General features: G+C 44.2%; 1 protein-coding gene across 1 annotated transcript in view; it reads right to left on the reverse strand.

Moving 5' to 3' along the window:
* Positions 1-25,507, reverse strand: part of neb (nebulin) — a 96,981-nt gene that overhangs the window by 19,713 nt on the left and 51,761 nt on the right. The window contains exons 69-112 of the mRNA XM_064329654.1: positions 22,942-23,253; positions 22,503-22,706; positions 21,333-21,437; positions 20,813-20,920; positions 20,249-20,560; positions 19,940-20,143; positions 19,472-19,576; positions 19,259-19,366; positions 18,852-19,163; positions 18,330-18,434; positions 18,111-18,209; positions 17,264-17,365; positions 16,908-17,015; positions 16,405-16,716; positions 15,766-15,870; positions 15,547-15,651; positions 15,299-15,403; positions 15,020-15,127; positions 14,785-14,895; positions 14,019-14,216; positions 13,473-13,577; positions 12,395-12,499; positions 12,175-12,279; positions 11,389-11,496; positions 10,886-10,999; positions 10,220-10,417; positions 9,565-9,669; positions 9,199-9,303; positions 8,844-8,951; positions 7,916-8,023; positions 7,724-7,831; positions 7,337-7,441; positions 6,823-6,927; positions 6,429-6,527; positions 6,164-6,268; positions 5,908-6,012; positions 5,373-5,477; positions 4,836-4,940; positions 4,604-4,708; positions 4,020-4,124; positions 3,496-3,600; positions 3,009-3,113; positions 1,782-1,886; positions 44-145 (exon numbers count right to left, since the gene is read on the reverse strand). Coding sequence (XP_064185724.1) covers positions 44-145; positions 1,782-1,886; positions 3,009-3,113; positions 3,496-3,600; positions 4,020-4,124; positions 4,604-4,708; positions 4,836-4,940; positions 5,373-5,477; positions 5,908-6,012; positions 6,164-6,268; positions 6,429-6,527; positions 6,823-6,927; positions 7,337-7,441; positions 7,724-7,831; positions 7,916-8,023; positions 8,844-8,951; positions 9,199-9,303; positions 9,565-9,669; positions 10,220-10,417; positions 10,886-10,999; positions 11,389-11,496; positions 12,175-12,279; positions 12,395-12,499; positions 13,473-13,577; positions 14,019-14,216; positions 14,785-14,895; positions 15,020-15,127; positions 15,299-15,403; positions 15,547-15,651; positions 15,766-15,870; positions 16,405-16,716; positions 16,908-17,015; positions 17,264-17,365; positions 18,111-18,209; positions 18,330-18,434; positions 18,852-19,163; positions 19,259-19,366; positions 19,472-19,576; positions 19,940-20,143; positions 20,249-20,560; positions 20,813-20,920; positions 21,333-21,437; positions 22,503-22,706; positions 22,942-23,253 — 5,853 coding nt within the window. The remainder of the gene's footprint in view (positions 1-43; positions 146-1,781; positions 1,887-3,008; positions 3,114-3,495; positions 3,601-4,019; positions 4,125-4,603; positions 4,709-4,835; positions 4,941-5,372; positions 5,478-5,907; positions 6,013-6,163; positions 6,269-6,428; positions 6,528-6,822; positions 6,928-7,336; positions 7,442-7,723; positions 7,832-7,915; positions 8,024-8,843; positions 8,952-9,198; positions 9,304-9,564; positions 9,670-10,219; positions 10,418-10,885; positions 11,000-11,388; positions 11,497-12,174; positions 12,280-12,394; positions 12,500-13,472; positions 13,578-14,018; positions 14,217-14,784; positions 14,896-15,019; positions 15,128-15,298; positions 15,404-15,546; positions 15,652-15,765; positions 15,871-16,404; positions 16,717-16,907; positions 17,016-17,263; positions 17,366-18,110; positions 18,210-18,329; positions 18,435-18,851; positions 19,164-19,258; positions 19,367-19,471; positions 19,577-19,939; positions 20,144-20,248; positions 20,561-20,812; positions 20,921-21,332; positions 21,438-22,502; positions 22,707-22,941; positions 23,254-25,507) is intronic.

Below are 25,507 nucleotides of genomic sequence, written 5' to 3' on the forward strand. Positions count from 1 at the left end.
CGGTTGCTAAGCGAGGGGGGGGCGGGGGGGCGGGGGGACGCACGTCGCTGATCTGCTTGTTGCGCTTGTGCATGAAGTGCTGCGGGGTCTCCAGGACGGTGGTGTACTTGTCCTTGTTCTTCTCATACTTCTCCTTGTACTTCCACTGCGCAAGATGGAGAACAGCAAACAAAATCAGGCACATTGTCGCTATGGAGACACACAGAGTAATATCTGTCTATCTATCTATCTATATTACAACCTAACTATCTGTCTGTCTGTCTGTCTGTCTATCATCTATCTATCTATATATCTATCTTTGTATTTGTCTGTCTACCTGTCTGTCTATCATCTATCTATCTATCTGTCTGTCTGAATATATCTATCTTTGTCTATCTGTCCATCTGTATATCTAATCCTATGTGTCTATAACTGTAAATCTGACTGCCAATATCTATAAAGCATCTTATAAATAAACACATCAACAATAAACCAATATATAAATATATAATATACAAATCATCTGACAACATTGTAAATGTCATTATATTATGCCTTCTGTGCTCAACTAGAGCTTCTACAACTCCTGTTCAGTTATTATTTATAATGGCTGCTACTACAACCTTGAATGCTGCTTATAAAAATGTTACAATTTCTGACTACAGTCAATGCACTCTAACATAAATATAAATGATTAAGCAGATACGTAAACACACAGGGCTGGCACACACATTACACGGACGTGCAGCAGACAGTGGAACAGCTCAGGAGGAAAGCCATGCTCAGACAAATGTGATGGGCATGTCTCTCAGACAATTTCTCTTCTGCTAGAACTGGGAACTCTGGGAAATATCTCCAAACAGTACTAACCCTCTTCTCTGATCTCATCAGATTATTACACTATTATACCAGATTAGAGAGTCATTAGGGGAAATTCATTCTAAAATTAGGGATTTTTTTTTCTTGCATATAAAAATTATATATAATATGTATAATAATACGCATATAAAGAGTATTAATTTGAATATTAATATTATATTATCATAAAAATATATTTTATAATATATTTTATATATTATTAATATATGGATATATAGAGAAGAGGCAGAATCATGTTTAAAAATATCCATAAAAGGCTCTCCCTTCGCCTAGTCCTTTAGTGGCCTGCCTTGGCTCTGTAGATCCTGGTGCTGCAGGGGGTTAAGAGGGGACAGTGCAGTCTAGGATCAATAGGGATGCTAAACCAGGCAGAGGGGAGGGGGGGGGAGCGTCAGAGTGGGCTCACAGGTGAGTCAGTAGATGTCAATTGGGGCACAATAACCTAGTTAGACTCAGGGATTCTGCCAGTGTTTTAAGGGTAGAATTGGGGTGGGGACAGGGATGGTTGAGGGAGGAGGATGGGCTTCTGGGTCGATGGTTACCTTACTCCACATGTTAGAGTTATACATGGCGCTGAGGAAGTCCGGGGGGGAGGCAGGGTTTAGGGGGGTAGTCGGGGGTGGGGGGCAGGGTTGGGGCCCTGTCCCAGGTCGATGGTTACCTTACTCCACATGTTAGAGTTATACATGGCGCTGAGGAAGTCCGGGGGCAGGGTTTAGGGGGTAGACGGGGTGGGGGGCAGGGTTTAGGGGGTAGTCGGGGGTGGGGGCAGGGTTGGGGCCCTGTCCCAGGTCAATGGTTACCTTACTCCACATGTTAGAGTTATACATGGCGCTGAGGAAGTCCGGGGGACGGGGCAGGGTTTAGGGGGGTAGAAGGGGGTGGGGGGCAGGGTTGGGGCCCTGTCCCGGGTCGGTGGTTACCTTACTCCACATGTTAGAGTTATACATGGCGCTGAGGAAGTCCGGCCTCAGCAGCTCATTGCAGCCGCTCTTCAGAAGCTCCTTGGCCCGGAACTTATACCTGTTCTGTTGGCGCAGACACACACACACACACACACACACATGCGGTGCGAGCACACAGTGAGCACAGGTGGGCTGACAGGTGACAGACGGAGCGAGGACAGGAGGCTCCCGGATTCCTCCGTAGGTGTTTTTACCCCTGTGTCCTAGCCTGTGAACTCCAGGTCAACCCGCCATTTTTGTTTCTGGGGCAAAATCAGGGCTCAATTCTGGGGGGGGGAGTAATTGGTGGCCATTTCAAATTGTCTGGCATTGAAAGGCCACAGCAGGTAGCTCTACTGCAGCATGAGTGGGGAGTGCCTGGAGTGCACAGCGTGAGCAAGTGTCGCACACGTAAAGCAATAAAGACCTTTCAGCGGCAGGAAATACCCGACCGCTGAAAGAGACCGACAGAGAGGCGGGCGTGCCATGTCACAACCTCAAGGCCATGACATCACAAAGGCTGCCGATGATGTCATGCGCGAGCGAGCTTGATGACGGCGCTCTGCGAGACGCTGGGGTGGGGCGGGGTGGGGTGGAGCACCTGTGCTCCGAGTTTTACCTGGCTCATTTTTTTAACCTCCCTGGCTAGGAGATTTTTTGGGTCATCAACCACGAGGGTGTACTTATCCTTGCTCAGTTCATAGTTAGCTGTGTACAACTTCTGCTCAAAAAGGTGATAAGGGCTTTAAAGACAACTGGCAAACAGCCCTTTAAGAGGGTTTACGGTGCAATATCATGGGAATTATCACAAAGAACTTAAACAGTGGCAACATCAAAACAGCAACATTTTGAGCAGCATTTGCTTTTCAGAGCAATGCACAAGAAAATGCTTATCGACACTCCTATCGTCACCACATTAAATGCCACTCAAAAACAATGTAACTACAAAAATGCTTTTGAAAAGCTCAATATTTTACCTTTAACTACGATCTCAATTAAGTTCGATTATTATGAATAATAGTAGAATATAAATGTATAAATGTATACAATTATTTGTAACACATCAGCAATGTATAGCAATATACACAAAGTAGATTATACAATAAATTATGTAAATATAAAATAGAGGACATATATTTCACACAGTGCAATGTCCATTCATAGATTACATGAGATAAATTATTGCCAGTATTTGGCCTGACTTACATAATCCAGGAGAGTGGAGGCGTGCTTGGCCACCCGGAAGAACGGGGCGTCACTGGTGTATTTGAAGTTGTCTCTGTTCTTCTCGGAAGACACTTTGTACAGCCTCTGTCACCCCAAGACAAAGCAAGAGGTCACGGGTCTGAAAGGCTCTTTTTAAAGACCATTTAATTATTACAACCAGACTTAATAAAAGAAGTTACTACTCATTTACTCAGCAAAATAATATGTATCATTATTAATAATAAAGTATTAAATTTCTAATTTGTAAAATAATATGTATCATTTTTTACAAATAATTAATTATTAAATATATAATTTGTAAAATAATATGCATAATTATTTTACAAATAATTAATTATGAAATATACAATTTGTAAAATAATATGTATGATTATTAATGATAAATTATTAAATGTATCATCATTATTGTTGTTATAGTTGTGTTTGCGATGCGGACTGTGTGATTAAGTGAGGCTCAGTCACTCACCTGGCTGTACAGGTTCCTGTTGTTCTCCGCCAGCACCATTAAAGGCGTGTCCCATACATAGCAGCCAATGCCCTTCTGCCACTCAAGGTCCTCCTTGTACTTCACCTGGAGAGAGAGAGAGAGAGAGAGGGGGTGGGGGAGAGAGAGGGGAGGGGGGGCAGAGAGAGAGAGGCAGAGAGAGGGAGAGAGAAAGAGAGAGGGGGGGAAAGAGAGTGTGTATGTTTTGTGTGTGGTGTGAGGAAGTGGAGGATTAGAATTTCGCAATCCAAATTAATCAATATTTCATGATTTTTAGACATCGCTAAATTAACTTCAGAATAACGTGTGATAACTGCCATTTCATTACCGTCATAAAACTAGCCATATAAATGCGCTAATGTGCTTTTAATCCAAATCAATGATCTGTCATCAATAACTCTTATTCCTGTTCATTTGCACTGCATTATCTATATTGCTAATAGTTAGCACTAGCGCTATGAATGCTAATAACGAGAACGGTGACCGGCGGCAGGCGTTGCTCTCACAGTGCTGGCGTTGTGACCCACAACCCTGTGGTGGAAGAGCTCTGGCCGGTCGGGAATGGATCTCCACTGGCCCACGGAGCCGACGTACTTCTCTTTGTACTTAACCTGAGCAGAGACCAAAGGAATGTCAATTCTCATGTATTCATTATAGCGGCATGCATGAATTACGGAGTTATTGTGACAAGATGCCCATGATCAAGATATGAGATCAGAAAAGCTGTGCAGACTTCACTCCAGCATCCAAAGTGAGACTAAATGTAAATGTACACTGCAAAAAACAAATAAGTTAAAGTTAATCTCAACAAGCTTTTTAATCTTATATTTACACTTTAAACCTTGTTTCTATTAGTTTTTTTTATTAAGACCAAAGATTGCCAAAAAAGTGAGACACTAATTTCAAGATTTGGCAATGGGGTAAGGCAATATCACTTGTCAAGCAAAAAGTAGCTTAAAAACAAGTAAAGATACTTGGGAGCAAAAGTAATTAAAATAAGACTTTATTTTAATAATATTTAGAATTACAATAATAACACTTAAGACTTGAAGTGTATGCACATGGTATCCTGTTGCCAGGAAACACTGACCTGGCTGATGTCATCAGTGACCTTGCGGTGGTAGACAATGTCCAGCGCATCCTTCACGGTGTGGTAGTGTCCCTTGGCCAACTCAAATGTCTCCTTGTAGCGCAGCTGTTGGGGGGGGGGGGTAACAGGGAGTGAGTATGGAGGCTATTAGGAAGAAACTCAAAGTGCAGGAGAGAAATGAAACTGAAGAACTCAGGACAGAGGCGGGGGGGCGAGTCACACGGTCACTCACATCGCTGGCGTTGAGGTAGGCCTTCTTGGCTCGGATGGCGATGGGCGTGTCGGCGATGGAGGTGTGCTTGTGCTTCAGCTTCTCGTACTGGTCCCTGTATTTTTTCTGAGAGGGGAGAAATGCCAGCGAGTTAAACAGAGAGAGAGAGAGAGAGAGACAGGCAGGAGGCGGTACCAACAAGATTAAATCTCATAACATAAGATTAAACCTCACAAACCAGAGAAAACCAGAGGCTTCCAAACTCCCAGCCAGACCCACCAGTGGATCACATATGCTTGCAAGAGCACATCCACTTATACTGATGACAATATGCACACTTTTTAATTAATATCTGACTTATTTTATATATCTTATATTCAAACAATATATAGTTATATCTGACTCTATTATGGCGTTTCCCTGTGGAGCAGGTCCCAAAGAAGAGGGAACATTCAACAGCTCCAGGGCCTGGGCGTTAGGGAAGGCCCGTAGCAGGGATTCCCTAAATGATGCCTCCGTTTTGGGCAGCTTCCCCGGGCCGTTAGAGGACCTTCTCACCTCACTGTGCACCACCTTCATGTTCCGGAAGTGGTGCAGAATGGGGCTGTCCGTGGTCTGAGTGAAGAAGCACCTCTCCTTAGCGGCCAGGTCTGTGTACAGGTACTGAATGGGGAGGGGGGGGGAGACAGAACACATCAGCACAGTACCCTCAACAGGAAATTGTTAACCATCAGTGTACATTTCAAAATTGGTTTAAATGATATTTATTTATTAATCTCAAATGTATGCAGGGTAGGGTTGTACAATGCCCAGTCCCAGTAGCTTAACCTGCATGTCTTTGGATTGTGGGAGGAAAACTGGCTATTCGGAGGAAACCCACGCGGACACGAATTCAAACCCAGGACCATCCTTGGTGTGAGGTGACAGTGCTATCCACTGCACCACTGTGCCACATGAGACTGTGTTACATTGTAGAGTATGGTGGTATATTCTGATAGGGAATAAAAGCAGTGCTACTCAGACAGAGGAACCAGGTACACAGCTGGACCTGCTGTAGATTTGGTCCACAGCAGTGATTGGTGCAGATCGGTACCTTGTTGGTGAGTTGCTGAGCCCACTTAGCCCTGCGAATGTCCAGGCAGTCCGGCTTGCAGTTGAACTTTGTCTTCTCCTCGTTGCCTTTGGCCTTGTACACCAGCTGTAGGGAGGCAGACACAAAACAAAACACACAGCGATACGCGGAGAGGTGGCAATGCATCCACATCACAGATGATGGTCCTAATGTACGGTGGGTGTTATCAGTGATGTCACTACTAGTGCTGAAGAAAAGTTCCATCTGACTTGCTTACGTTACTCAGGTGGACTTTGAGCTCGGACACTCGTTTGTACTCGGGCGTCTGCAGAACCACGGCATACTGGCTGCGCGTCTTCTTCGCGTCGACTTCATAGTTCATCTGGCGGGAATCAAGAAAGGAAACATAAGATCTACTTTCATATCTATTAGCTTTGTTATTTCATGTGCATTCTTTAAATAAGAGGAAGCATTTACAGTAAAGAGGTCAGGTGTTTACTAGAGGATATAGTTATTATTATTATTATTATTATTATTATTACCCGGAAATTGTTGAGGTTGCGAATTCGGATCATCTCAGGTGTGTCGTACAGGAAGCAGCCAAGTCCCCTCAGCCACTGTAGGTCCTCCTTATATTTCACCTGTGGACACACACACACACACACACAGTACAAAGGTCATTACTTTGACAATGTTTACATGAGCTCAATATGATCCGATGTGATCTGAGGCTTATTTTAATTGTTAAGTCTTTTATGGGAGAGTACCACAGCCATATTTTATATTTTCTTACTTGTGCATTACAACATAGCTTGTTTGACGACTTAAATGAAGCATTACCAATATTTTTTAAAGATTCTACGGTTATATCTGCCTCTGCTGACTGAAGAGAAAATGCTGGGAGCTAAGTTCACCAGACAGGGCTGAAAAACGCACATCGCTGGTGATGTGGTTGACATGGTAGCAGTGCATCAGTTCCGGGGTGATGGGCATGGAGATCAGGTTCCCCCTGTTACTGAAGTACTTCTCTTTGTAGCGCAGCTGCAGACGGGAAACAAGAAAGAAAAAAAAAACAGCATGTGAAAATCACTAAACTAAATTTAACTTGATGGGTGTTTTAGTTCTAGGGTGTTTGAAGTTCACATACACGCTCATAAGAAAGGGTTCCAAAAGGCTCCACAGAGGAATTCTACCTACAGTAGTTCAACAGTAGTTCTTTTGGTTCATTTTCTGGCAAAATAGTTTAATCTGGGAGCTTTCTGTCACACTTTCACACCTACCATACAGGGTTCCATAAAGAACTAGAAAGGGTTCCCCCCCATGGAGACAAGAACCCAAAGAACCCCATTGTCTTCGAGAGCAGGTTCCCATACGGGAGCACAAATGCTTCCTCATTTACAAGGAGGAGAGAACCTTCACGAGGATGGGAGGCAGGGGAAAGGGCACTCACATCGCTGACAGCTTTCTGGGTGGCCTTGACCTGCCGGATCTCGGGGGTGTCGTAGGTGGTGTGGATCTTGTCCTTCATTTTCTGGTAGAGTTGGCGGTAGAGCCGCTGCCGTGAAACCAAAAGACACCAAACGGTCAACACCGGTTAACGGCCTGTCCGGCCGTCGTTTGTCACGACCACATATTGTTTTGGAATCTCTGCCATTTTGACCAGATGCATTCAGGGTTCTATTTTCCAACAGAAAGGCCTTTTGTAAAAAAAAAAAAAGCATCAGTTCAAAGTGGATGCTGCACATTGAAAAATCATATATATTTACAAGTGTGTAAGTCAATCAAAACAACAGAACAATAAAAAGAACTGTTAATGAGCAGTAGATATCCTACTCACCTCGTTGGTGACCTGGTTCGTTTTCTTAATGTTGACAAAGTTTACGCTTCTGTGGTCAAGGGTGTAGTCCTTCGCCTTCGTGTGGTCATATGCTTCCTTGTACTTCACCTGTAGAACAATGACAATTGTTTAAAAAACTACAAAGAACAATGGTCAAAATAGAAATGGCCAAATGGTCACTTGGTCTCTTACATTGCTGAAGATGAAGCTGTTGCTCTTGGCCTGTTTGTTGTATGGAGTGTCCAGAGGAATCTTGTAGCCAGTGGGCATGAAGTTCTTGCTGGCCTCTTTGTAAATGTTCTGGAACAGAAAGAGAAGCAGTCTGTGAACCTATTTGTGACTCCCAAATTCATAAACCGCCACATAATTTTTTTTTATACACATGGAAAAATACATTTAGTAAATTTGATCACCCTGCCAGTACAGGTACACCTATTGAACTGTGAAGTAAAGGTGGCTTGTGCATTGATCATACCTGTATACTCTGGTGTAACATGTCCAGTCTTAGGAGCCTTTGTGTCATAACTGTTTGTTTATTAGCCCTGTCTGCACAATGTCCTTGGGGATAATAAAGATTGACTTGATTTGACTTGACTTGATTGATTTGACTTGACTTGACTTGACTTGGTACAACAGTTGAGAGCTCTCTCAAGAGTATCTTAGTCATAAAAATGCACGTCCACAGTGCCCACAACTACAGCATGAATATAGCTGTAATATACATTCAAATTCCTCTCCACCATGTGTAGACATGTATTTTGTCTAATACATTTAATAAATTTAATTAATTTAACTACGTTTAAGGAACTGTGCATTGTGCAGGGTTTTATATCCTCAAACCTTCCACCAAATCATCCTCTGATTTAATTGGCTAAAATATGTTCTCTCCCTCTCCACCTCAGCTAATGTGTGGTGAGCATTCTGGTGCAAAATGGCTGCCATGCATCATTCAGGTGGGTGCTACACATTGGTGGTGGGTGAGGTGAGATCCCCCTCATCACTGTAAAGCACTTTGAGTGTTTGGAAAAGTGCTATGAAAAAGCAATTATTAATGAATGAATGAATGAATGAATTCATTCATTCATTCATGGGTAAGAGCCTGCGTAGAGGGACCACCCACATCGCTCTGTATGTAGTTTCCGCGGCGCGCTCTCTCCGTATCTAAGGTAACGGCGGGGGAGCTGGTCATGCCCTTGACGTTGGCGATGTAATCGCTGCGATACCTGAGCTGAGGACAGGAAGAGAGAGTATCGTTAGCAGCTGAGACACACATTCAGATATTCAGGGAGAACGTACACACACACACACACACACACACACACAGACGGGACGCCACAGATAGATGCAGCGACGTTCACACTGGGTCGTGGAAATAATTCTTAACTGCTCCATGGGGTCTGGGTCAGTTCCTTTGAGATGTTCTGTTTACAATTCTACTGAGAAACTGGGGGAAGGACGGTTTGGGCCCAACTTACTTCACTGTTGCTAACGGAACTGTCCTTGCACGTCCTGTAGAGAGGAGTGTCCAACACTTCGGTAAATTCGTTCAAGCGCTCCAGTGCTTTGGCTTTGTAGTGGTTCTGGAAGAGAAACCGTGACACATCACTCACATAAATGTAATAATAACTCCTTTCATACCCGAGAAGGGGACTGGGGCATAGAACAGCACAGAGTAGCTTACTACAGGAAGGCAACATCGGATAGAGATGGGATAGAGAAGGGGGGGAAGTGAAGGCAGAGAGAGAGGAAGTGATGTAAGCGAACGTGGGGGGGAAGTGAGTGTTAGAACAAGAGAGAGGAAGGAAGATAGGGTGGCCGGAGGGACAGATGCACCTGCTTACCTGGCTCTGTAGATTATAGGAATGCTTGCACCGCAGAATCTCAGGTGTGTCCCACACCAAGCAGCCAACCCCCTTCAGCCAGTTGAGGTCATCCTTGTAGAAGACCTGTAGAGGCACAGGGATCATGAAGACACTATTAGAGACAAGACCACAGAGACCACTACGGGCTAGGCATTATAATGGAGGTAATAGAATACCAGGATAGTCTTGAGTGAGACTGATATATGATCTCCATCTAGATTATCAATATATCTAAACCAGGGCTGCCCAACCCTGTTCCTTTCAAACCATAATCTGGCACACCTGACTCTAATTATTAGCAGCTCAATGAGATCTCTAGGTGTTGAATGAGGTGTGCTTTGTTAGGGTTGGAGTGAAAACCTACAGGATGGTAGATCTCCAGTAACAGGGCTGGGCAGCACTGGTTTAAACCCTGGTCATAGAAGGCTTCAAGTGTCTTTAGGCTAAAACCTTGCATGAGAAAGTCTCAGCTGAACCAACACTGAAGCCAAACCCCCAGCATTCAGTGTTTGCAGTTTAAAGAGAAGTGGAAACTTCCAGTTCAGAGTTCAGAGATCGGAAACTCGGGTTCTATGGGTTCTACCAGGGTGAGTGCGGTGGGACAGAGGTGAAGCAGGGCTGGCGGGGCACTCACATCGCTGAGCTGCTCGTTGACCTTGCGGGCCTGGGTGTAGACCTGCATGTCCGGCAGGCAGATCCACTGGTGCAGATACTTGCGGTAGTCGACGTCGCTGATCATCTTCTGGGTGTTGCGTGCGGACACCATCTCCTGCATGTCGGGTGGTATGTGTATCCGGGCTTTGGACTTCTCGTAGGCCTCCCTGTACAAGCGCTGGAACGCACAGGCAAGATGGAGGGTCACATCAAGGAAGGGTAGGGCTATGCTGGCAAGCCAAAAATCAAACATCATCAGCTGCAATGGCGGCGGCACACTGTATCCTGGGTGTCCTAGGCACACCCAGTTTTTGATTGGTGCACCCAAAAAATAGAAGGTTCTAATCGCACCCCCCTTACAAAAAAAATCACCTGTTGAGAAACCACATGTGTTCAAGAGCCACATGTGAAAAACCAACATGTGAAGAGAACACATGTGAACTACAAAAATAATCCCATTTATAAGATGAGAGTGGAACAGGGCAACCTATGCCGGTTTAAGTCTTTTCTTGTTTCATTTTTACATGTGAAAATTGTAGTTCAGATTTTTAAAAATCAGTGACCGATCAGTGAAAATATGATCAAAAGATCAAAATGTGATTTTCATGTGTTTTTTTCAAGGGTGGTCCGGTCGATGGCCACTCACGTCCAGGCAGAGCTTCCCAACTCGAATGCACCTGGCGGTCCCAGGGTCGTCCTCCAAGCACTTGGGCAAGCAGTAGAGCGACTTGAACTTCTCGTAATCCTCACGGTACTTCACCTGGATGGAGGAAAGGACATTTGAATGAACACAGATGTCAAACAGTTGGGTGAGTGCTGGTTTAAATGTCACCAAGAGTGGTTCTATAAGAAAACAACCCCAGGGAACACACTCAGATAGACCCGGTCATAATAATTCCACCTCATAAGAACCACTTGCAGTATGTGTTCTTGGTATGACCAGTCAAACACATTCAATGTGTTCAAATAATTCAGAATACTTTCCATAAAACTTATTTCAAGTTACAGTTGGCTTACATACGTCTGTACATAACTAATGTACTAACCTTGTCAAACAGACATATAGCCTCAAATACGTGTGACAACTTCCCAATGACAATCACTTCAGACTTAAAATGTTCCCATATTCTGGTTCAGATGCTGACTTACCTTACTCAAGAGGACCTTCTGGCGTTTGGCGTGAGTCATGTCTTGGGAGTCCAGCGGTAAGCTGTAGCCGGTGGCCTTAAGCTTCTCCCACACATCTTTGTACAATTTCTAAGAAAAGAAAGAGGAGAAAGCCAAGTCAGGGCCATAACTACTGTTGTACCCCTGTGGACGCTGAGGTCATGTCGTGAGTATTTTTCTTTTCATGTCTGTTTCCAAAGCCTGCATTTAATCTCATTCTTTAGTGAGAACATCGGTTGCAATTCATGTAGGAGGGGAATTCAATATTACCACAAATTTAAGGCTAATCTAGAGGCATATTACATTTACAGCATTTACACCCCCATCCCACCACCTCAACCCACTCCAGAAGACCTCAGTATTTTTTTAGGTCCTGGTTACACCCCTCAGCAAAGTGCGGCCACTTACCCAGGGATGGGAAGAGATGAAATCTGGCACTCGAGGCCGTGCTGTATCAGGAATACAGCCACTGCCACAGGGCTGCTGTTAGGCACGATGCCAGCAACTCCTTGTAGCTGTGAGTGTATTCATGATACAGCACGGCCTCGAGTGCCAAAATGCTTTCATAAATATTCATTTATAATATTATTCGTAAGTAACCGTTTGTGTACAATCATTGAGTGATACTGTTTACAAACGGCCTGTTTGAATAACTGTTACTGTGTCGGGTTCGCGATCACTGTAACAATGCGGTCTCAGCCAATCAGCATCCAGGATTGAAATAACCGTTTTAAAAAAATAAATAAATAAACATGGGTTTCTACTCACATTGCTGTAGATACTTTTCAGGTGATGGCACCGTACATAGTCGAAATTGTCCAGTACGGTGGTGTATTTGTGCTTTTCCCGGTGGTAGGCCTCCCGGTAGTTAAGCTGAGAATAAATTGAAAAAAAATGTAATTGCTGCATAAAGAACGAGGGAGGAGAAAATGACTTTAAAAACAAAAAGAATGGTTAACGGTAATCATGATTCATAATTGGCCATTACATCACTGGCCCAGGTGTGGCCCAGGACAGCGGTCACGTATACTGGGGTGTCTGTAACCATGGAGAAGATGTCGAATCCCTTCTTTGCCTCCGCTCTGTATTTGAGCTGAGGAAAAAAAAAAACAACTGCAATTAGAAACGTGATGCGAAACCTGAGAAGGAAAATCAGATGTAAACAGTACGTCTGCATTCAGCTGTCGGCACTCTGTCGCCTTCAGAGCCTGTTGATCTTGGTCATTTTTCTGTGGTGTGTTTAGATGTGACATTGTACTCGTGTAAAAAATCTCCATTACGGCTCTACCACTGGTCTAACGCTGCGCTGACATGCTGTATCCCTGTCCACACACTGGAAAAGGATCAGAGACAGTACGTATGTATTCAATATGTAGGTTAAGTATTGGTGATAACTGATCTGTACTGTATCAAATTTGGCACAGAGGCCTCATGGTGTTTGGCTCAGAGGCCTCATGGTATTTGACTCAGAAGCCTCATGGTATTTTTGCTCAGAGGCCTCAAGGTGATTGGCTCAGAAGCCACATCGTATTTGGCTCAGAGGCCTCATGGTGTTTGGCTCAGAGGTCTCATGGTCATTGGCTAAGAGGCCTCATGGTGTTTGGCTCAGAGGCCTCATGATATTTGGCTCAGAAGCCACATCGTATTTGGCTCAGAGGCCTCATGGTATTTTTGCTCAGAGGCCTCATGGTATTTGGCTCAGAAGCATCAAGGTGATTGGCTCAGAAGCCACATCGTATTTGGCTCAGAGGCCTCGTGTTGATCAGAGCCTCATGGATTGCTCGAGGCTCATGGTATTGGCTCAGAAGCTCAGGTATTGGCTCAGAGCTCAGGTGATTGGCTCAGAAGCCACATCGTATTTGGCTCAGAGGCCTCATGGTGTTTGGCTCAGAGGTCTCATGGTGATTGGCTCAGAGGCCTCATGGTATTTGGCTCAGAAGCCTCAAGGTGATTGGCTCAGAAGCCACATCGTATTTGGCTCAGAGGCCTCATAGTGTTTGGTTCAGAGGTCTCATGGTGTTTGGCTCAGAGGCCTAACGCTCTGCTAGCGTAGCGTAGAAGCTTACTTCACTCTGCAGTTCATAGGCGTTCTTGGCTCGGATCATCTCCGGCGTGTCCCAGTTGTAGCAGCCCGTGCCTTTTATCCAGTTGAGATCATCTTTGTAGAACACCTGAGGAAGGAAGCGTCACGGCATCACCTCAGGTGTGTCAGTCACAACATCACCTCAGGTGGGCAGTGACATCACCTCAGGTGAGAATTCCCATCGCGGCTATCCATAGAAAATCAGCTGAGAGAATGTGCAATATTTGACTGCATCACTTGTACAAACAACTTAATAAGTGGTATTTAATTTTCCCAAAAACATTGGACTTCCTGCCTGGGTTATCAACACCACACGCATTACCTATTAATCACACCTGAGCATGGCCCAAAGACCTTTCACTACTTTACTCACTTATACTGTGCTGTTTTTAACTGAAGAAATAGCTGTGATTTAAGTTTACATATCCCAGGACCAACTGAAAAAGGCTTGGGAGAGGCTGCACCACAAGGGGGCGACATTGTACATAAAAAAGTTGTTTAAAAAAATGAGGTAGAAGTGGGAACGTACATCGCTTAAGATTTCGTTGGCCTTGCGGGCATGGATGGCATCGTTCTGGTCGGGATGGCAGGTCCACTCGTGCAGGTAGGTGCGGTAGAGAATGTCGCTGAGGATGTCCTGGCAGCGCTTGGCCACCACGTGGTGCACCATGTCATAGGGGATGTGGAGCTTGGTTTTTGTGTCTTCATACGCCTTCCGGTAAGTTCTCTGTGGTAACACAGAATGCGTCGCTGTAACATTCATACGTGTTAACGGTACATTGAGGCCTCAGGTGGAGATAATTGCCCGTATATTGATATCTACTGGTTTTCCTTAAGATTGTACTAATTGTACTATTGTACTCATTTTGTACCAAGGCAATATAAACACAAAACGTGATTTTTCAGCAAGTGTTACAGTCAAAACAAATTTCTGTTTTGAATAACATAATTGGAATATTTAGACATAAATGACTTTTTGCTGAGTGTATCAAGCATGTCATTATTTTAACATTTTTTATGAATTGTTTCATCGTTTGTTGGTGGAACAGAATTTCTGTTAACTGGGGGGAGTCTCTTTGTAGAATTTGTTAAGGAAAAAGATGTAGGAAACTTACTGAAAATAGAACATGTATGAGTACTACTGACTGATGGTAACCAGATGTAGTTGCTGGTTTTCCTTATTGCCTTTATAAATCATAATGGCTCTGAGGAACAGTAGAGGAAGTTCTCCCTGACACAAAATGGTGGCAGAGGTGCCATCAGCGGTAGGTAGGGAGGAGTTGACGATGACTCACCAGACTCTTCATCTTCTCGATGCCGGCAGCGTGGACGACCTCGGGGAAGTCCACAGTGGTCCCGGCCATGTAGTGGCCCTTCGCCTTCTCGTGGGCGCCCTTGTATTTCACCTGAATGTCCCCAAAAAAAACGAACAATGACAAGTTCAAGACATTTCAAACAGCAATAAGTACAACAGTCTGATAATTATTGCATCCTCCTATGGAAACAACAAAATAAAAAAAGGGGACTGACCTCACTGGTGATCACCTTGTTGCGCTTCGCTTCAACCAATGGGACGTAGTCATTATCCAGCTGGTATCCTGTGGCCTTGCTGGTGTCCCAGCTGGACTTGTATAGTTTCTATGGAGACACAGTCAATGGGAGATAAAATGTGTTATATTCCACTACGATAATATAATATAAGATATATATATATAATATTAGAGTGTAATGACAGGTTGCATGTAATGATGGGTGAGCATGTAATGACAGGTAGCGTGACATATTTGGCTGTAACTAGGGGTTTGTTACCTCGCTGATGATCTTGGACACCTCTCGACAGTGAGCCATCTGGGGCGTGTCCACTGACCCGATGTACTTTCCTTTCTCCATGTTGAAGGACTCCTTGTACCTCAGCTATGCACAAAAAAAACATGATACCACTATTACCAACATACAACATACAACCACTCACAAAACCATTCTATTCTTTTCTCACTTTGAGCACCTGCCCCTCAAAAGGTCTCTGCACAACCCTGATGTTCATCCAGAGAACTTACATCACTGAGGTGGAAGGTGTTGATCTTGGCTTGGATGATCTCGGGACGATCCACAATGTGAGTAAACCTTTCAAAGTTCTCCTTCGCGTCTTTGGTGTAAAGCCTCTGCACAGAGAGAGAGAGAAGATGAGGTGACATTGAGAATGAGAATGGGAGCGTGTGTGTGTGTGTGTATGTATGGTTTAAAAAAAGCGGTTGAAATCGGAAAGCAGCACGTACATCGTTCAGGATCTCCTGCGCTTTCTTCACTTTTATGTGATCCACTGAGTCCAGTGCCACCCACCCGCATCCGCGAAGCCACTCCAAATCTGCTTTGTACACGTACTGAAAGCAGACATACCAAAGTGTGAAAAAAAACACTGCAATGTTCAATGTAGGCATATACCTACAGGCCATCTATGTGGATATACTCCTCTCGGAAACAGGAATATGAAAATCACACATCGTAGAAAGTGTACCAACTACTCCGGCTAGCATGTTCACATTGTGTACGCCATCTTTTTTCTCAATCTGTATATACTGTCAGCCTCATATGTCTAGCAAAAATATACTGAGTAGTGCTTGAGGTATAGCATTATATAGTGCGAAAAAGAAAATGTGCAAGTACGAAGTGATAGACTAAGCTGGAGCAAAAGCAGAGTCAGCAACAAGCTTTCTTCAGTGTTCAGAAAGAAACGACACATGGTTCACGAACAGTAGAAATTTGCTAATGAGGAAATAGCTCACATGTGAGGCAATTAGAATGTTCGTATTTCCATTAGAACAACAATTTAAAAAAACAGGTAGCCTTTGTACCTGTCACCTCAAATAACTCGAATAAATAATTTAAGAAAGGCTATGACTCAGTTCACTGCTTACATCACTCTGAAGGTCATAGGCCTTCTTGGCTTGGATCACATCGTTCTGGTCTGGGAGACAGGTCCACTCATGCAGACGGGTTCGGTAGTTGTTATCGTTGACTTGGATCTGGCACTTCTTGGCCAACTCGAAGGCCAGCATGTCCACTGGAAGGTTGTATTTAGTCTTGGACATGTTGAAGTCCTTCTTGTACAGAGCATCACTGGCGATCTTGGCTGCATTCACGGCCATCACCATCAAGGGGTCGTCTTCGACACAACGGTATCCAATATGATGTCCGACTTGCTTGCGGTAGCCTTCATGGTACTTGTACTAAAAGAGATCAGTTCAGGTTGATGTATTTAGATTTAGTCCTTACTGTGCACAGGCAATGTAAACAGCATAGGCTTCATCATTGTATTGTCTCAAAAGTACATGCCTCTAGTCGTAATACGAAAATTACAGCCCTACTCTACGCATGCATTACCCTTCACACTGTCTGACAAACCCCAGTGGACACTTACATCACTCTGGATTTGGGCACTCAGGGCACTGTGCTTGAGTGGCACGGCATCTACGGGCAGGTGGTAGCCCGAGGCCTTCGTCTTCTCCCACTCCTGGATGTAAAGGTGCTGCAAAGAAGAAAGAGAAAAAGGTAGAAACGAATAAAATGAAGGTGCGGCGGTAAGGTAACGAGCTTCCGACTGGATCCTGGGTTAACCCGTTTAAGCCAGCGGGCAAGCTGCTGAAGTCTCTATCACTCTTTTTTCATCTGTGAATATGTTTTTGGATGACTATAGATGCTTATGTAGGAAATCTCTGGGAGAAATCTGGGCATCAGTGGGTTCAGATCACGTGTGTTTTCAGCGACTCTTCCTACCTGGTTGATGTTCTTGGCGGCCTCCCGGGCAGCGGCCATCTGCGGAGTGTCCACCAGGGTGTACTTGGTCTTGTCCGTGTGCCAGGCTTCACGATACTTGGCCTTAACAAACCAGCAAATGGAAAGAAGAAAAGAATCAACATTTTTTTGACACCTGTCGACTTTGGGAAAAAAAAAACAACAACACATAAATCGCCCACAGTTTATGTACCAACCAGAAGGACCATGACAAGAGCCCCAACACTGAAACCCAACAAGGCTCTGTTTTATTATTTTTTATGTCCTCAAGAAAAACCATGTTTGTGTTACTTTGCATGTTGAAATAAATCGCCAATACTGCAAATGCAATGGCATGCCTCCAACAGCTATTATTTTCCAAACAAAACCTTTTTTATTTTGTGTTATCTCATGCTTAAGTTAGGATATCCCTAATTATCAAAAATTATCATGTACAGCAGAGCAGAATAATGTCTATAGAGAAATACCAAAATATTAAATTTATGCTCAGATATTCTGCAGGCTCGTACCGTATATTATACTCCATCCGCACTGGAACCATATTTTATTAACACGAGTGATTTAAAGGTTTTTTGGTATGTCCAACATCACTGTTTGATTCAGACTATCCATTCATCCATCCAATATCTGTACCTGCTTATTCTTGGCCAGGGTCACGGGGGGTCACCAATCTGTTATTCCGACTAGTTTATTGTTTTTTCTCTCACTCTGATATATTTGGCAATGCCTTACACCATCATTCTCTTGTGATGGCGTTTGTAGCTCCCTGTAAGCTGAACCGCTTTCTTCAGAAAGAGGAAGTAGAGGAAGTACACGACGCGTCACTCACCTCGTTCAGAATGTCAGCAGCGTTCTTGGCACAGACAAAGTCCATTCTGTCCACCGGCGCTGAGAAACTCAGGTCATCCAGTTTTACACGGTAGCCTCTCTGTTTGGCGATGGCGAGCAAAAAGATCATTTTAGGATGTGTGGAATTTCATAGAAATGTGATTCTCTCCATCAAGATAAAAACACAAGGCTCGGTTATAAGAGGGAGAAAGGAGCTCACGTCTGCCAGGATCTTCTGAGCGTTCTTCACTTTTAGCACCTCCAAGGACTCATGCGGCATCCAACCAATCCCCTTCAGCCACTCCAGGTCTGACTTGTATACAGCCTACCAAACAGAACATCACCGATTTACTTCCACGAGTTCACCTCTGATTCATCTACTATTGAAAATCAGATACTCTATTAATGCAATTCAATTCAATTTTATAGGTATAGAGCTTTTTACAGATAACTGTCACACATACGCTTTACAGAGTAGCAAATAAATAAGTAAATAAATAAATAAATAAAGGAACAAAGCCAAAAGGGTAAACAGAGCAAACGCCAGGCCTGAACCCCCAAATAGCAAGCACATGAGGTACATTAGAATGTGTGCGTATGTGCACAAACTGACACTTAAACATAATAGAGAAAATATATTATTACAGCTGTTCAGGAGAACATGCTGATTAGGACAGAAAGTGCAGGAGAGGGAAGGGCACAAGCTTTGTACCACGGACTGGACCAAAAGATGTGCACTCACATCGCTGCGAAGATCATACACTTTCCTGGCGTGGACAACGTCGTTGGAGTCGGGCAGGCAGGTCCAGTTGTGCAGGCGTGTCCTGTAGTTGAAGTCGTTGACTTGGATCTGGCACTTCTTAGCCAACTCAATGGACAGCATGTCCACTGGAAGGTTGTATTTAGTCTTGGACTTGTGGAAGTCCTTCTTGTACACAAGTTCGCTGGCAATCTTGGCTGTATTCAAAGCTCTCACCATCATGGGGTCGTCTTCGATGCAACGGAATCCAATGTGATGACCGAGTTGTTTACGGTATCCTTCATGGTACTTGTACTACACAGTGAAAAGCAAGGAGGGACAACATTTTGTTTATGGGAGAATGTTCATCGTAGCGCTAGACGATGAGGACTACTGAGGTCTTTACTTACATCGCTAATGATGTTCCTTGTGGCTTTAGCACTCTGGACAGAAATGGCATCTGAATTGATGTGGCATTCCATGGCCTTCTGAGCGTCCCAGTCTTTTGTGTACAATTTCTATGGAAATACATAAAATGTGAGCAATTTGCCACACTGAAATCAATGAACAAAAACAAAAGGCACATATCCACAGGATAACAGGATAAAATAAACTTTGCTTACATTGCTAACGTTAATGGCGTTGGCTCTGGACAGCTCCATGGAAGGCATGTCAGGTGACAGATGGATGGAAGTCTTCTCTCTTTCCCAAACCTCTTTGTACTTCATCTGTGAGGGGAAAAAAACCAACATTTACTGAAGCCCATGATAAATTAATCTCTACAATGATTCTGATGGTTTGTAGCTTAAGTTATCTCAAGGTCCAGTGTATTTTTTAGCCATGATAAGTGCACTGAGTCTGAGCTGCTTTGGCAAAGAGTTCCCGCTAAATCCCTCCGTTTAAATTGTCAATTGTAATTCCAGTCAGTATCAACTGTTCTTTGAACGACCAAAAAAACCCAACTATTGTAGGAGCTGTCCTCCACTCCCACTGACCATTGCATTTATGAGAACTGACAGCACTGGAAATTTCAGCTGAAATGGTTACAAACGAAAAGAGCTCAATGGCAGAAACGAGAGAAGAGGCCTCACATCACTGATCAGATCGGCGTTCTGCTTGGCCAGTTGGATGCTGGGCAGGTCAGCGATGCTGGTGAACTGGATCATGCTGGGGGGCTGGCGGTAAAGCCTGTCGTTGAGTATGTCCTGGGCGCGCTTGGCCTTGGTCACATCCAGGGACCCCTGGGGCAACCAGCCACACCCTCGGAGCCACTCGAGGTCGGCCTTGTACACCGCCTAACGGGAATCAAGGCCGGAGTCAATGGAGGTCACTGGAAGTGTGCAAGCTTTGTACCATAGGCAAGGGGGTGCCAGTGTCAATCAACGCAAAAGTGCACTCACGTCGCTGCGGAGATCATAGATTTTCCTGGCCTGGACAACGTCATTAGAGTCGGGCAGGCAGGTCCAGTTGTGCAGGCGAGTCCTGTAGTTGAAGTCGTTGACTTGGATCTGGCACTTCTTAGCCAGCTCGATGGACAGCATGTCCACTGGAAGGTGGAATTTAGTCTTGGACTTGTGGAAGTCCTTCTTGTACACAACATCACTGGAGATCTGGACAGCATTCCTGGCCATTATCATCACGGGGTCATCCTCGACGCAGCGAGCCCCAATGTGGTGGCCGAGTTGGTGGCGGTATCCTGTCTTGTACTTGTACTGTAAGAGCATAACAGAGGCTCATAAGCAAGGTCATTTTTGTGGTAATATTATCTGTGCTGAAAATTTGAAACAGCCTGGCACCAAACCTTATTTTGTAAGTTTATGTATTATCACTACTACCATTAGTAGCGACACTGATGACCTGGCATTATCTCTGCTAAAACCCTTTGAATATGCACTTAATATGCAAGTCGTGCCAAATAAACCATCTGCTGAATGCCGAAATGTCACCATAATGTAAGAACCTACATCGCTGATGATATCTCTGGAGGCCTTAGCTGATGTGATCGCGATGGCATCCTTAGGCAAGAGATATCCCTTCTTCAGACTATCTTCATAGTCCTGTCTGTAGTATTTCTGCAAAGGAAAAAGCACAATAAAGTACTTCAACGGAATGAATTAAAAGCACCTCCAAACCAGTGAGTGAAAACTACAAAAAAATTAAAGTAGTCCTCAAAGAGTTCCCCTGGCAGTGGAAGAAATTACGTAGTACTTTTTTTTCCCTCCTATCCAACATTTATAATGTTGAGAACTACTCAGATAGCCTCACATCTTTATACTGACTTTTTTGTATGAAATATTGCTGGCCAAAGGGTAAATGAAATCAAAGTATTATAGATGTTCAACAACAGCCATATATTTACTGAAAATAAAGACTAAGATACAGATGAATTACTCTGATTAACGTAATGCTTTTGAAGCCCGTTCATGGTGAGGTCTCACGGTGGTGTCACAGGGTTAGCCGGTTTGCCCTCAGTCTTGGTCTTACCGCACTCGTGTTGAGTTTGTTCTGCTGAGCGAGGACAATCGCAGGCGTGTCCGGCATCATGTGGATGTTGACCTTGTCATTTTCCCAGGCCTCAATGTAAGCTCTCTGTGAGAGAGAAAGTTCCAGAAATTAGGCATTACTCCTATCCCTTAGTTGAAAGAATGAATACATTAAATACATGACGTGCACATTTCATTGCTAAAATAGCCAAAGTCAACCTTATACATTAATGCCCTTTTATGATCATATATGATAAACACGATTAAGCATCTCACCAGCATTACTTTCTCCAAAATTTTAAAGTACATCTAGCAGTCAGGATAGAAAGCAAATCTGCCATAAATTTGCCCCAAACATTGAATAGATGTCCCTAAACCTTCTGGACTAGTGTAACTTCAACCCAACAATTGATCTACAGTATTTAGTAATGGGGTGTGTGAGTGGCTCAACCAACGAGGCACTGTGCGAGTGCATGAATGCTCTCCATGATCTAGTCTACAGGTATTTAACAGACTTTCTTATCCAGAGCGACTTACGTTGTATCCAATTATACAGCTGGATATATACTGGAGCAATGCAGGTTAAGTACGTTGCTCAAGGGTACAACGGCAGTGTCCTACCGGGGAATCGAACCTGCGACTTTTAGGTTACAAGACCAACTCCTTAGCCATTATACTACACTGCCGCCCATGGTCTGTTATCAAATCGAGACAACGTTGACTGTGGCTGGCAACCCCACAGGTAGATGCACAGTTGGCTCTAGCATCACCCAGGATAGGAGAGTTTCGGTTGCCTGTGATGTCAACACCTCAGCCTCACACCAGCAACCCTCATTGGTTGATTAGGCACCCACAAGTTGATCTGTTGAGCTGCGCATGAAGTGTCTCCTACTGATTAATGTCTGAGAAAACCTGACTACGCAAACTACGGTATGGTAAGACGCAGAGGCTGACATCACGTACTGTACTTCAGAGGACAGCGCACGCTAGTGTGCAGTCTCCTGAATCAACAACAGAGGTTGAATATTGAATACAACAGAGGAGAATATTGATGACGCTCTCGCTCGCTAGCTCAGTTCAACACCTAAGAGGCTGCATAGATGCTAACATGTGAATTGGTGGACAGGACTGAAGCTCATTAGCAGAGTTACAAAAATGTGGCAAGTCTTACCTTGTTCATGACCACAGCATTGGTCTGTGCCAGCACCATTTCCAAGGAGTCTGTGGAGCTGTAGAAGGGGAATGCGCTTGGGTGCTGGCGATACTTCCTGTCGCTCAGGATATCTCCAGCTTTTTTGGCTTTCTCAACATCAAGAGAGCCAATGGGGACCCAGCCAATACCCTGAAGCCACTTCAGGTCTGCCTTGTATACAGCCTGAGGTGGACAGTAATCACACATGTGTGACACATTTACAGGAATGCGAGAATCATTTGCTTTTAGACAGCTGGATTTAACAACAGAGAAGTAGAAGAACAATGCAAATGCTCATGTTTTCACTATTAAAATAAAGTACAAATTTACTATTGTATAGTATAAATAGAAATGTGTACCTTTGAATATAGCGGAATAATTACCCCAAAATAGATTTAATGCATTCTCTCAAACTTACATCACTCTGTAGGTCATAGACCTGTCTTGCATGGACAACGTCGTTGGAGTCGGGCAAGCAGGTCCAGTTGTGCAGGTGTGTCCTGTAGTTGAAGTCGTTGACTTGGATCTGGCACTTCTTAGCCAACTCAATGGACAGCATGTCCACTGGAAGGTTGTATTTAGTCTTGGACTTGTGGAAGTCCTTCTTGTACACAAGTTCGCTGGCAATCTTGGCTGTATTCAAAGCCCTCACCATCATGGGGTCGTCTTCGATGCAACGGAATCCAATGTGATGACCGAGTTGTTTACGGTATCCTTCATGGTACTTGTACTAAACATTGAAGACAGGCAATAAATTATGAAAATAAATGTTTTTATGGGATAATTTCCATCTAAGCAATAGGCAGTACAATACTTCCTTCGATTTCTACTAAAATATATTGAGTGATGGTGGCTGAGTTACACCCTTTTATTTTCTTAGTTGTGCCGATACACACTGACTGTCCCAGAAACGTTCAGTCACAGGCCTTGGAAGACTAAAGTTTACTTACAACTGTGACGACTGTCTCTAATATTATTTTATTCTTATTGTAGTTACAGGAGTCGGCCAGTGTGTGCGGTGCACCCCTTTCTAATTGAGAGCACCTGGGGGTAAACCCTATAATAAGGAAGCCCCAGTGCTTTCTGGGCCGCTTTTTCTCTTTCTTTCTCACTCTGTTCCAGGTAATCCTGCACCAGGTCTGGCGGTTGGACGGCCCGCGGGTTTTTCCCTTCACCCTCTTTTCTTCGCAGGTTTTGCGTGGTACATTCACATCCCATATTTGCACACGCGCATCCACACACATTTAATACAAATACCCTACATTTCACTCATACATGTATCATTGTTTTCGTCTTAATAAATAATTCCTTTGTTTAAAAGTATACCTTGTTGTGTTGTCTCCCTTTTTGTCACGACTATAGCTTATGTCGTAACAAAATGGTGGCAGCGGTGGGATAGACTTAACGGTTTATCCTTTGTGTCGGCGACTGATAATTTAGCGGATTGAGTTCCGTAGTTGCGTTGCGAGCTGGAGTGGGTTTATTGCCTGTTGCATGACCTTCACTCTGTTGTAACGTTTGGGAGACACGCAAGGTTTTGTTTTTTTTCTCTCTGGAGGAGAAGGAAGTGTAACCCTCCGGGAATTTCTGTCCGCTGGGTTCTGCGGCTGTTCTGTCTTGCTACTGTATACCTGGTGAGTAGTACCTTCTAATGTTCGGGGCTGGTGATTAATCGAGCGTTGTTCCAGTCAGTGAAGTTGGACAGTGGTAACTGGGACGGGGGACGCGTTCGTTGTTGCTCTGGAGGGGGCATATAATGGTCCCTCTATCCCTCAATTGTTGGGGATTTTGCCTAAAATTGTATGTGGGGTAATTTGAAATTCTGCAATTTCCCTCGCGTTTAAAGATCCCTGTATTAGCACCACTGTTAGACGGAGCAGGTTTAGATGGTTAGGTATTGTGTGGGACAAAGCGCTCAGCCAAGTTTTTGGCTAAATCGCCGGTTCTGGCTTTTGTTGGTATTTTGTCCAGAGTAAAATTACTGGTGGCGTTGGTGTAGTATTGTGTATACGCTTGGTTCTTGTTCCGCTGTTTAGCATTTTGTAAACTGACGGTCAGCTGAACTTGACCGATATATATTTTTTCTTTCTTCCACAAATACTGGATTGTCAGTGCGTGGCCTCATAGAGGGCGCACGGGGTGCACAGAACGCGCTGTGTGGTACTTTCTTACCTTAAATTAAGTCCATTGTCTGCATCGACACCGCGTGGTACGGGCCGAGTGGAGATTGTGGTATTTATGCATACTAGGCGTCAAGGTTTTGTTGAGCTAAATAAAGATCCGAAAATAAACGAATTTCTACTCCGCCCGTCATTGAGTAGTTTTCGGCTCCTTCAAAAAGCGGAACTGTTACTACTCGCGCAGTCTTGGGGCGTTCCTCAAGAACTGGCTAGTTCTAGTCATAGTATCGTCTTTTTGAAAGATTTATTACATCAGCTCTCCGTGGAGCGAGGCCTCTTAAATACCAGTATGTCAGACCCTCAAGATGCAGGTGAGGGTACTCTGAGATTGAGGTTGGCGGAAATAGAGCTCAAAAAATTAGAAATGACAAATGAGCTTGAGTTGGCCAAAATAAGGCTTGAAGAGCAAAAACATCGGGACTTGGTAAAGTTTCGCGAGTCCCAACTGCAGCTGGTCAGTGAGGGTAAGGCCGAAAGTTCCATTTTAACAGGGGGGGAAGAATCAATGTTTTATCCTGGCAGCCAGGGACCAGAAAGACAAAAAATCAGTGATGAGCTGAGGTTAATGCCAAAATTTGATGAGAAGGACCCAGACACGTTTTTTGTCCTTTTTGAACGACTTTCCCAATCTCGAGCATGGTCTGAAGACAATCGGGTGCTTTTGCTACAGGCGGTGTTGACTGGAAAAGCGCAGGAAGCTTATGCTTCACTTGCATGGGACCATTCTTTAACATATGCCAAGGTGAAATCTGCTGTACTAAAGGCGTATGAATTGGTACCTGAAGCTTATCGACAGCGTTTCCG

Source organism: Anguilla rostrata, chromosome 3 (genome assembly GCF_018555375.3).
Source record: "Anguilla rostrata isolate EN2019 chromosome 3, ASM1855537v3, whole genome shotgun sequence".
NCBI classification, from domain to species: Eukaryota; Metazoa; Chordata; class Actinopteri; order Anguilliformes; family Anguillidae; genus Anguilla; species Anguilla rostrata.